Source organism: Monodon monoceros, unplaced genomic scaffold (genome assembly GCF_005190385.1).
Source record: "Monodon monoceros isolate NGI ecotype Baffin Bay Population unplaced genomic scaffold, NGI_Narwhal_1 Super_Scaffold_3, whole genome shotgun sequence".
NCBI lineage: Eukaryota > Metazoa > Chordata > Mammalia > Artiodactyla > Monodontidae > Monodon > Monodon monoceros.
Genome location: NW_021703780.1, coordinates 65,745,596 through 65,758,313, shown reverse-complemented (window position 1 = coordinate 65,758,313; position 12,718 = coordinate 65,745,596). Strand labels below are relative to the sequence as shown.

General features: G+C 39.9%; 1 protein-coding gene across 2 annotated transcripts in view; it reads left to right on the top strand.

The window, feature by feature from the left end:
* Window positions 1–12,718, top strand: part of DCAF1 (DDB1 and CUL4 associated factor 1) — a 94,152-nt gene that overhangs the window by 55,748 nt on the left and 25,686 nt on the right. For both annotated transcript variants that reach the window (XM_029241991.1, XM_029241990.1), the window contains exons 12-18: window positions 987–1,156; window positions 4,502–4,626; window positions 6,075–7,338; window positions 7,921–8,119; window positions 9,057–9,139; window positions 9,694–9,778; window positions 12,425–12,658. In XM_029241991.1, coding sequence (XP_029097824.1) covers window positions 987–1,156; window positions 4,502–4,626; window positions 6,075–7,338; window positions 7,921–8,119; window positions 9,057–9,139; window positions 9,694–9,778; window positions 12,425–12,658 — 2,160 coding nt within the window. The remainder of the gene's footprint in view (window positions 1–986; window positions 1,157–4,501; window positions 4,627–6,074; window positions 7,339–7,920; window positions 8,120–9,056; window positions 9,140–9,693; window positions 9,779–12,424; window positions 12,659–12,718) is intronic.

The window sequence follows — 12,718 nt, the reverse complement described above, 5'->3', positions numbered from 1 at the left end:
GACTTGACATTTTCACTGCAGTGGCTTGGGTTTGATCTCTGGTTGGGGAACTAAGATCCTGCAAGTCACATGGTGTGGCCAGAAAAACCCACAAACAAACAAACAAAAAATGATATATTGAGAACTTATTTTGCTCCCAGTTGTAAGTTTCTATCTCTGGAATACTAGAACTAAAAGATGAACTGAGATGTCTGTAAAAGGGCTTTCTTTTATGGAAAGTACTAGATATTCTACCTTCTTCTGTGTGGAATTTTTTTTCTGAAAGGGTGCATCTATAATTCCACTTCACTGTCATTTTTGAACTTAGCATGTTTTGTAACAAAGATTAGTATCTGCGTGTTTTAAAAATCACAAATTGAAAAGAAACCAATTATTTTACGTGGTGCTTCTTTTTAAGCTGTGAAATATATGCACCAATGATTTGAACATTTTGTTACCTTTTTGGGCAAAATGTATTATGAGTCTAGTTATAAATAAAATAAAAGATTAAACATCATTTATATATATTCATTGTTTCACATGGGGGCTGTGGACTCAAGAAGTGTGGGATTTGAAAGCTATTATTACTTAGCTTTATTATTAAAATCTGTTGACCACTGAGCTGTGCTGGAGAAGATAGCAGGCAGATTGAGTTCTTTAATAATATGTATCTCTGGGCTTCCCTGGTGGTGCAGTGGTTAAGAAGCTGCCTGCCAATGCAGGGGACACGGGTTCGAGCCCTGGTCCGGGAAGATCCCACATGCCGCAGAGCAGCTAAGCCCGTGTGCTTAGCTGAGGCTGCAAGTCACAACTACTGAGTGCACGAGCCTAGAGCCCATGCTCCGCAACAAGAGAAGCCACTGCAATGAGAAACCTGCGCACCGCAATGAAGAGTAGCCCCCACTCACCGCAACTAGAGAAAGCCCTCGCGCAGCAACAAGACCCAGTGCAGCCAAAAATAAATAAATTAATTAAAAAATAATAATAATATGTATCTCTCCTTTTAGGCATGTTCATATACTCATGAACAGATTGTGGAAATGATGGAGTTTTTGATAGAATATGGCCCAGCACAGCTATATTGGGAGCCAGCTGAAGTCTTCCTCAAACTTTCTTGTGTCCAACTCTTGTTGCAGCTTATTTCTATTGCTTGTAATTGGAAGACCTATTATGCAAGGTGGGACCATGAAGTTAAGAGTCTGCTTTTTGCTAAAGTTAATGTTGGTTTTCACAATAGTGTATGCTTAACAAACATTTGTTGAATTGAATTGAAATTCTGGACTTGAATCTGAGAAACTAGATTAAGCATGATAATTAAGCATGATAATATCATTTTAAATTTATAGAGTGCTTGGTCATGGTGATTATAAATACTGCAAAATAGGCAAGGATCATTATCTGTACTCTTAGAGAAGTTACATAATCTACATGGCTACAGCTGCAGAGGTGGGGTTGAAATCCTGTCTGGACGCTGGAGTCCAGTATTCTTTGGTACTTAGACTTTAAACATCTCTCTGTTGCTTGACAACCATATATAATATTTATCTTACCTTCACATAAAACTGTATTTTTTGCTCTTGTTATGATTTTCACCATTCAGTTGAAAACAGCAAAGCGGGACAAGGCTCAGGGAAAAACAGGTAATGGAATCAGGAGGTTGGGTAGGTTCTATTTGAGGATGATGTAAAAAGAATTAAAACTATATTTTGGAAAAGATGGAGTCTGAAGGGAAGATAGTAACAAAATTTATAAACAGTGGTTCTTGACCTCCTTTCCCTATCCACCCACTGCCATAAAGACAAGAGGTGCTTATTTAGGGTGCATATAGCTTGTTTGCTAAATCCCAGGATAATTAAATCTAAAGGAATACCTTTGGAGTGGCCATTTTCAAACTTTTTGGTCTCAAGATCCCTTTACTGTATTAAAAATTATTAGAACCCAAAAAAACTTCTGTTTTTACATCTTGATATTTAACATATTGGAAATTAAAACTGAGAAAATATAAAAATATTTATTTATTTAAAAATAATCTGAATCCATTACTTACTAGCATTTTTTATGAAAAGTTTCCAAAATAAAACCAGGTGATTTCAGCAAGTTTTTAAAATGTCTGATTTAATATCTCATATCTGCTTCTATATTCAACCTTTTGTGACATCACACATGACAAGCCTCTGGAAAGCTCTACTATACACTCTTGAGAGAATGAGAGTGAGGAAGGAAAGTAACATCTTAGTGTTATTATAAAAATAGTTTTTATATCAGCACCTTTTGAAAGAGGCTCAGAGACTCCTAGGGTCCCCTAACCACACTTCAAGAACCACTGTTTTAGAGTATTAAAGTAGGTTATATTTACTTGGAGAACATTGCTTTAAAGATGATGGAAACTCAGAAGATAATGAGGAAGGTTATAAATACATTTTTTGAGTGGTAAATTCATATTTGATTACATAAGAAAATATAAATATGTCCTTTAAAAGCTTAACTTTAAAAATAAAATACTTGTTTTTGCTTAGAGTATATAAAACCTTAGAAATGAAAATTATTCTTAGCCACTTAATTTCTTTAGTCTTTTTTCCATAATGTTTGTAAATATACATAATTGAGATTATAGTATTTAATCAAACTCATCTTTTAGATGAAATATCTCAAAATACATAAAGATACAGAGAATAATATAACAACTACTCCATACCCAGGGTTGGCATGTTGCTGTATTTGCTTCTGTTTCAGTTCCTTTCCATTTTCTGCCTCCTGAGAGTGACCAGTCTTCTGAACTTGGTGTGCATTCTCTCCATTCATTTTTTATGCTATACATATGTGTGGGCGTGTAAACAATAATATATTATTCTTTTGTATGTTTTAAAGTTATATAAAATATTGTGTACGTCTTTTGCAGCTTGCTTTTTTCACCCTTATTTATTTACTCTTTTAATATAAGTTTCAGGTATATAGCCACCCTTACGTGTTTGAGATTTATGTGTTGATATTTGAACTCTTGTATTTCTGTACTGTAGTTTATTCTCCTATTGTTGAACATTTAGTGTCTTTTGTTTCTTTTTTTCCTGTTAAATGAATGGTACCACAAACCTCTTTTTGGAGTCTCTCTTGAGGATATGTTGTGTATAACCTGGGTTGTAGTGTGTCTTCATTTCATCTGTAGTGGATGTTGCCAAGTTGCTTGGAAAATGCTCATACTATTTTCTTCTCCCACTGCAGTCTATGGGAGTTTTCATTTTTATTCCTTCTTGCCAATACTTGGTATTGTCAGACTTAAAATGTTATATCTTAGTTTTCTATTTCATTAATGTTGTATTTTGAGCCTTTTCATTTGTCCTTTATTTATTTTTTACATCTTTATTGGAGTATAATTGCTTTACAATGGTGTGTTAGTTTCTGCTTTACAACAAAGTGAATCAGTCATACATATACATATGTTCCCATATCTCCTCCCTCCCCACCGTCCCTATCCCACCCCTGCAGGCGGTCACAAAGCACTGAGCTGATCTCCCTGTGCTATGCAGCTGCTTCCCACTAGCTATCTGCCTTACGTTTGGTAGTGTATATATGTCCATGCCTCTCTCTCGCTTTGTCACAGCTTACCCTTCCCCCTCCCCATATCCTCAAGTCCATTCCCTAGTAGGTCTGTGTCTTTATTCCTGTCTTACCCCTAGGTTCTTCATGACATTTTTTTTAAAATTCCATATATATGTGTTAGCATACGGTATTTGTCTTTCTCTTTCTGACTTACTTCACTCTGTATGACAGACTCTAGGTCCATCCACCTCATTACAAATAGCTCAATTTCGTTTCTTTTTATGGCTGAGTAATATTCCATTGTATATATGTGCCACATCTTCTTTATCCATTCATCTGATGATGGACACTTAGGTTGTTTCCATCTCCGGGCTATTGTAAATAGAGCTGTCATTTGTCCTTTAGAGTTCTTTGAAAATAATTGTCAGTAGCTGCAAAGTAGTTCATCATATGAGTGTACCATAATTTAACACATATATTCCTTCTGTCTGTGTAAGTTTTCTTAATTCTTTTGCTGTCCATGATGTGTTAATGGACATCTTAGTGCATAAATACTTGTTTGTATTGAATACTTCTGATTATTTCCTTCGGACAGATTCCTAGAGGTGAAATTCCTGGGCCAAAGGTTATGAACGTTTTAAGAACTTTGTTTCATATCTCCAAATTATTTTCTGAAAAGAGTATACTTATTTCTACTCCCACCAAAAGTTTGAGAGCATTTGTCTCTGTACATCTTCATCAGCATTGGGGATTATCCCTTGTTTTTAATCTTAGCAGTCTGATAGGTGAAAATTCCATCCCTGTGTTTTTTGAAATTAAAGTTTTGGTGACTTACAGGCCCTCTCCTGATGCCATGGCTAGGGACAGAGCCATAGTCCCTACTATATCAGTAGTAGTTCTGATCCATTGTCTCTCTCTTTTAGCTGTTGTTGTTTCTTGTGGCTGTATCCTAGTTTCCCTTTGACTAATTCTTCTTCCTGTCCAGGAATGACACTGTGCGCTTTGCTTTGGATGTCTTGGCTATTCTCACTGTTGTGCCAAAAATTCAGCTCCAGTTGGCAGAATCAGTGGATGTGCTGGATGAGGCTGGCTCCACCGTCTCCACTGTAGGTAGGTTGTACCTTGCCATTTTTGTTATTACGTGGTCTTTGTTTTCCTTTGCCATTCTGGTTGTTACTTACCTAATTTTACAGTATTAGAACAGAAGGTAGTAGAGGAGTGTACCTTGTAAGTCTTAGAAGTCATGCCATCAGTTTCATATAAGGGAGTCATGGTAGTGAATTCAGGTTTTCTGGGTGGTATAGGCATTTCCTATACATATGTATACATATACATAATTGTACATGTGCATTCCTGGAAACCTTGTACTCTGCAGTGTTGTGCTAAAAATAGAATTTATGAGAAAAATAGATTGGGGCAGACAGTAAAAAACTTTAGCAACTTTGTAATCTGAGCCCTAACAAAATTAGTAATTGCCAAGCAGTGCAGAATGGATAGAAGCTATTATACACAAACAAAAGGAAAATACACTTTGTTTGAAAATACCCTTTATTAAGAGCAGGGCTGATGAGGGCTACTGCTGAGGTGAGCATGGCAAGTTGTGTGACTGGCTGTGGGCCCTAGGGTGTACCACTCTGGGGAGAAAGCCCAAGGCATAGCCACTTGTTTTTAACTTGCTGCCACTATAGCAGCCAGGCTGAGGGCTTTTTCCTTTCCTGCTGAAGGTTTTTATTTATTCCCACTATTTTTGCTCTACTTACCCAGGAAAGTTTGTACATGACCCTGGGTGACTTCCACATAATGCTGACGTCATTCCCCTATTTAACATATAAGGTATTATGTCATAAAGATGCACTGTAATAGAACTGATTTCATTTTATACAAACTATTCCTTATACTTTTTTAAAAAAATTAATTACTTTATTTTTGGCTGTGTTGGGTCTTCGTTTCTGTGCGAGGGCTTTCTCTAGTTGCGGCAAGTGGGGGCCACTCTTCATCGCTGTGCGCGGGCCTCTCACTATCGCGGCCTCTCTTGTTGCAGAGCACAGGCTCCAGACGTGCAGGCTCAGTATTGTAGCTCATGGGCCTAGCTGCTCCGTGGCATGTGGGATCTTCCCAGACCAGGGCTCGAACCCGTGTCCCCTGCATTGGCAGGCAGATTCTCAACCACTGCGCCACCAGGGAAGCCCTCCTTATACTTTTTTTAAAAAAAAGTGTAGTTTTCTTTTCTTTTTTTTTTTTTTTTGTGGTATGCGGGCCTCTCAATGTTGTGGCCTCTTCCATTGCGGAGCGCAGGCTCCGGACGTGCAGGCTCAGCGGCCGTGGCTCATGGGCCCAGCCGCTCCGTGGCGTGTGGGATCTTCCCGGACCGGGGCACAAACCCACGCCCCCTGCATCTGCAGGTGGACTCTCAACCACAGCGCCACCAGGGAAGCCCTAGTTTTCTTTTAAGTGGAACAAAATGAATAGAACTCTAAATTCTGACTCTGGAATAACCGTTGAAGTTGGCCATTAGTTTTATGAGGAATAATATAAAATGTTTATTTTTTCCCCAATAGGTATCAGCATTATTTTGGGAGTGGCTGAGGGTGAGTTCTTTATTCATGATGCTGAAATTCAGAAGTCAGCACTTCAGATTATCATCAATTGTGTGTGTGGCCCGGATAACAGAATTTCTAGTATTGGCAAATTTATCTCTGGAACTCCTCGGAGAAAGCTGCCTCAGACTCCCAAAAGCAGTGAGCACACTCTGGCCAAGATGTGGAATGTGGTCCAGTCCAACAATGGCATCAAGGTGCTTCTGTCCTTACTCTCCATCAAGATGCCCATCACAGATGCAGACCAGATCCGGGCCCTGGCCTGCAAGGCCCTGGTGGGCCTGTCTCGCAGTAGCACTGTCCGGCAGATCATCAGCAAACTGCCCCTTTTCAGCAGCTGTCAAATCCAGCAACTGATGAAAGAGCCTGTGCTGCAGGACAAACGCAGTGACCATGTCAAGTTCTGCAAGTATGCTGCTGAGCTCATTGAACGGGTGTCAGGAAAGCCACTTCTCATTGGCACTGATGTGTCCCTGGCACGACTGCAGAAAGCAGATGTTGTTGCCCAGTCAAGGATCTCCTTTCCTGAGAAAGAGCTGCTTCTGCTGATACGAAACCATCTCATTTCTAAAGGGCTTGGGGAGACAGCAACTGTGCTGACTAAAGAGGCTGACCTGCCCATGACTGCTGCCTCCCATTCTTCTGCCTTCACCCCAGTCACTGCTGCTGCTTCTCCTGTTTCTCTTCCCCGTACCCCTCGCATTGCCAATGGCATTGCAACTCGACTGGGCAGCCATGCTGCTGTGGGTGCCTCTGCCCCTTCTGCCCCCACTGTTCATCCTCAGCCACGGGCCTCCCAGGGTTCACTAGCTCTGCCTGGCCCGTCTTATGCAGGCAACTCTCCTTTGATTGGTAGGATCAGTTTTATCAGAGAGAGGCCATCACCCTGCAATGGCAGGAAAATCAGAGTGTTGCGGCAGAAGTCGGACCATGGCGCCTACAGCCAAAGCCCAGCCATAAAAAAGCAGTTGGACAGACATCTTCCTTCCCCACCTACGCTGGACAGTATCATCACAGAATATCTTAGAGAGCAGCATGCTCGCTGCAAGAACCCAGTTGCCACCTGCCCACCTTTCTCTCTCTTTACTCCTCACCAATGTCCTGAGCCAAAACAGAGGCGGCAAGCGCCAATAAACTTTACCTCAAGGCTAAACCGCAGGGCATCATTTCCAAAGTATGGAGGGGTGGATGGCGGATGCTTTGATAGGCACCTTATCTTTAGCAGGTAAGGAGAGGTTACCTCACTTCCTGGGAATTGGAATGATTTTTCTATTTAAGTCAAAGTATGTGGGTAATATCAGCATAAAGTAATTAGTCCAGAAAACCATCTGTTGGCCTGAGATACCAGGAATTATCACTGTGTGAATACATGAGCAATGTGACTATACCCCCTTTTGTCAACCATGGGTTCCTCGTGTGATTATTGGCAATATATTGATAAGGTACTCTGTGTTCTTACTATAACTAGTATGTTTTCTAGAACCCATGCAACACTCTCTCCCTAACTAGGCTCTCAAGTTTGTTTTTGTGCTGGTTCAAGTTGTCTCCTCTTATTCCTTAAAAATCTTAAGTGAAGGTCATGGTATCCCAGGTTTTACACATGGGAATTTTTGTTATTGTTAAAATTTTTAAGTGAAGGTCATTTTCTCTCTTTTAAAATGAAGATGAGCCACTGAAGGTCACCGATATTTTGGAAGAACCCATTTGAAACATAAATGCTTTGTTTTTCCTTCTGTCCTTCTAACAGAGTTTTCTTTTTCTGAGTCCTTGCCTGTTCTTTGTCTCTGATTCTCTTTTGTTTGCTTAGGTTCCGTCCTATTTCAGTGTTCCGGGAAGCCAATGAGGATGAGAGTGGCTTCACCTGTTGTGCATTCTCAGCACGAGAGCGGTTCCTGATGCTTGGCACCTGCACTGGGCAATTGAAGCTCTATAATGTGTTTAGTGGACAGGAGGAGGCCAGCTATAACTGTCACAACTCAGCTATCACACACCTTGAACCTTCCAGGGTAAAGGTCCCTTCCTAGGTTATTCTCAATCGTTGTTCTAGGATAGGTTGGTGAACTGTGGGCTTGTGGTCTGACTGGTTTCCTGTATTTGTGCATAAAGTTTTATTGGAACACAGCCATGCTCGTACGTTTATGTATTGTCATGGGTACTTCTATGCTACCATGACAGAGTTGAGTACTGTAGTTGCATGCAACACAGATCATATGGCCTGCATAAACCTGAAGTATTTACTATCTGGTCTTATGTTTGCCAACCCTTGTTCTAAGACCTGAACATAGATAGATTTTTAATTTGCTTCATTTGGAAATGGAGATTATCAACTATAACCACTAAAGTTTTCTTTTTGTGTTGGAAGGAAATCTCAGAGTACTGTGAATTTTTAGGAAGACAAGCATATGATTCCAGTGGTAGTTCACAGTTTATTAACACTATTCTATGGATGAAATTCATGCCTTTGCTGTTTCTAAAAGTCAAGACTGTTAAGATGACAAGAATAATTTTCCTGATTTTAAAGTAAAGGAGGTTGACCTTTTATTGGGCTTTCTCTTTGAAAAACCTTTAAGAATCCTTAGCTAGGAAGTCTAACAACTGTTTCCAGTTAACTGATAATTCAGATGAGATAGATGGAGAAATATGGCCAAATATTAAGAAAGGAGGAACCATCTTTGACATCTTCCCAAGTGTCACATCCCCCCACCCCCTGCCTTGGAACTATTATATTTTAGGAGGATTTAATATTCTTAAATTTAGTTATCTTTTAGGACATAGGAGGTACATGTTACTTAAGTCCTAGCAGCTTCTGACCATTTCTTGGTTCCTAAAAGTTTTTGTTTTCTTTATAATCCAACAATATATTTTATATTTTAGAATGCTAATGGAAGATGGCATTTATATAAACACATGATTACCCACCTTGGGCCTCCCATCTTCTTTTAGGACGGGTCCTTGCTGCTGACATCTGCTACTTGGAGCCAGCCTCTGTCTGCACTTTGGGGAATGAAATCAGTATTTGATATGAAGTATGTATCTACTTTTATAACCTAGTCTCTCTGTTTTACAATTTATCCCCTTCATCTGATTCTTTGACTTAAAGGCTTTTGGGAAAAAGAGGAATGCTATAAGTTATATTGCTGACTTCTCTCTTCCTCATCTGTGGTACATGTTTAATAAGATTTTATTTTTCTTAATTGCTGGGTTTTCTTACCAGGTAGGTATATACATTCCCATCACACAGCAGACCCTTCACTAATCCAAAATGGCATATCTACGTATTTTCTCATGTTCACATGCATACATTGCTATCTTTGCTGGAGCATATTTCAAAGGCACGTGTACCCAGTTAGCCATTTCTTTAACCAGGTAGTTTCCATTAATTATTTTGGATCTGCTTGGACAAACTGGTGGAGGGAATTTTCTTTTTAATCTTATGTGTACAATTTTTTCCTCTTTGGGAGCTTAGAATCTTTAGGTGAGTATAGTCAGGCAAGAGGCTGAGGATCACCTTATTTTCAGTCAGTTGAATAATTATGTCCCAAAGGTCAGTTATATCAGTACTTCTGTTGTTTGTTCATAGGCATTCCTTCACAGAAGATCACTATGTTGAGTTCAGTAAGCACTCTCAGGATCGAGTCATAGGCACAAAAGGAGACATTGCCCATGTAAGTACTTTAGAATCCACTTCTTTCAAGTGATTTGTCTATTTGTTTATACTGAGATCTTCTGGACTGAGTGTGAGGACTTAAGTCCTGTGGGTGACAAAAAAAAATTGCTCAGTGATATTCTTTCCAGATAGAATCTGTAAGTGTAATGAAGTAATTCTGAGCTATATGGGAAAATGTGAAAAGAACTTTATCTGACAATTTGAGAACTATTTCATTAGCAGAGCAGATATTTTCAAACACTAAGTTTTAGATGAAATAAAGTCCCTGCCTTTATGGAGCCTCACTGGGGAGACAGTGAATAAAGAAGCAAATATATAGTATGTCAGATGGTAAGTGCTGCCAAGGAAAAGAAAGCAGGGTGAGAGGTAGGAAGTGCTTGGTGGTGGTGTGGGGGACTTCCTTTTTATCTAGGAAATCAGTGTCACTGATTGGGTAATGTTTAAGCAGCGTCTTGAAGGAAGTGTGGGCATCATGCAGATGTCTGGGGAAAAGTGATATAAGACAGGGGATGGCAAGGGAAAAGCCCTTACTTGGGAGGTGGGAGGAAGAAGGCTGAGGTCAGTGGTGGGGCATAGCATGTAGCCTCTTGCAATGTGTTGTTTAAGACCTTTGGTTTTTCCTCTTGAGTGAGATGAAGACACTGGAGGGTGAGCAAGAAAGCACATGACTGGATGTAAAATTCCTAAAGTGTGAGTCTGGTTTCTGTGAGAGAAGCAAGAGGAGGCTTTCCAGTTAGGAGGGTGTTGTGCCAGCTAATATGTGAGAGCGCAATGGGGCTGTGCCTAGGTGGGCGTGGTGGAGGCAATGAGAAGTGATGCAGCTGGGCCCTGGGGTTTTGGATACATGGAGTTTGTGATTCTCTTAGACACTCAAATAGGGAATGGGCAGTTGAATATACAAATTGGGGGTTCAGGAGAAAAGTCTGGGATGGGAGATATAAATATGGGAGTTGTTCACTTGTCGACAGTATGAACTGTGAACTTGGATGAGATCGTTAAGGAGGCTAGAGAAGAGAGCTGTAAGGACAGAGTCCTGGCATGTGCTAGTATTTAGAAGTTGCCCGTGTGAGAAGGAACTTGGGAAGGAGAACAAAGTGTGTGGCCAGTTAGGTAGCAGGAGACCTCAGGAAAAAGATGTGCTCTAGAAGGCAAGGGAAGACTCTCTTGAAGAAGGATTGATCTCCTGGGTCAGAAACTGCTGATAGGTTACATAAGTTGAGAATTGAGGGAATTCCCCAGCGATTCACTGGTTAGGACTCTGGGCTTTCACTGCTGAGGGCTGGGGTTCAGTCACTGGTCGGGGAACTAAGATTCTGCAAGCTGTGTGGCGTGGCCAAAAAAAAAAAGGATGAGAATTGAGAAGTGACCTTTGACTAACCATGTGGAGGTCAGTGTTAACCATGTCAGGAGCTAGTTCTGTGCACTGGGATGAAAAATCTGATTAGAGTGGGTTCAGGAGAGAAGTGGAGACACTGAGTATAGACAAGTCTTTTGTAGTATTTTGCTGAAAAATAAAGAGAAGAGGGGATAGTAGCTTGAGGTGGGGGATATGGAGTGGTGAAGAGAGGGTTTCTCCCAAACTTAATTTGAAAGTGTTAAAATATATAGAAGAGTTGAAATAGTAGTACACATAACTACCACCTAGATTCATCAGTTTAGTATTTTGCCATAGTTTCTTTCTGTGTAAATATGTGTGTTTTTCTGAATTATAGAAAGTAAGTTGCAAACATTTTATCCCTAACTCTTATAACATGTATATCCTAGCAATAGTGACATTTTATTACATAATCACAGTTATCAAATATAAGAAAATTTATAGTAATTCCCAAATATCAATTAATATCCATCTCATACTCAGTTTTCCTGATTGTTCCTGATGTGTTTGGTTTCAAATGTTTTTTTTTTTTTTTTTTTTTTTTTTGAACCAGGATCCAGCCAAGATTCACATATTGCATTTGGTTGTTATGTCTCACTAATGTTTTAAAGCCAAGAACCATTTCTCCAGTTTTCATGACATTGACTTTTGAAGAGACCAGGCTAGTTGTCTTGTCCCACGATCTGGATTTGTTTGTTTCCTTGTGGTGTCTCCCTATTTGTTCCTCTATTAAAGGAGGATTTTTTAAAAAGATTGGATATATTACAGCATGTCTGTAAGCTGATGGGAAAGATCTGGTCTCTGCATGGGTTGCACATTGTAGACTTTGGATAGTATATTGGGATATTTTAAGGAGAAAAGGGCATTTCGTTGATGCCTTTCTCCAAAAAGTAACCTGTCAGAGTATTCTATGAGTAATGTTGGTTAGTCCACATGGAGAGTTTCTCAGTTTCAGTCTTAGAAACATTTTCTGTTTCTTGAAAGTGGGATGGGGAAGAAGAGGGTTTTCTTATCCCTATTGCAGTCTCACTTCTCATTTTCTTACTTGTGGCAAAGAGACTTTTCAAACCTTGAATGGGAACCAAAGTACATAAACTTTGCTTGTATGGGTGTGGTCTTCCTATTTTCCAGTTATTTTCAATGTTAGGCCTTTTATAATTTTGATGGGCTTTGGAAAGCATGAGAGAGATATTTTACGCAGCTTCTGTTTGTATTCGTCAGTGGATGGATTGGTCTGATTTTTCTCTTCCCACCCCTTCTTCTCTAAAGATTTATGATATTCAGACTGGCAACAAGCTGTTGACTCTGTTTAACCCAGATCTTGCCAACAACTACAAGAGGAACTGTGCCACCTTTAATCCTACAGATGATCTTGTCTTAAATGATGGCGTCCTCTGGGATGTCCGCTCTGCACAGGCCATCCACAAGTTTGACAAGTTCAACATGAACATCAGTGGCGTTTTCCATCCGAATGGGCTGGAGGTCATCATTAATACTGAGATTGTATCCTTTATGCCCATGTCTTAATTGCCATTTGTTACCTAGTTTGTAATGCAGAAATTA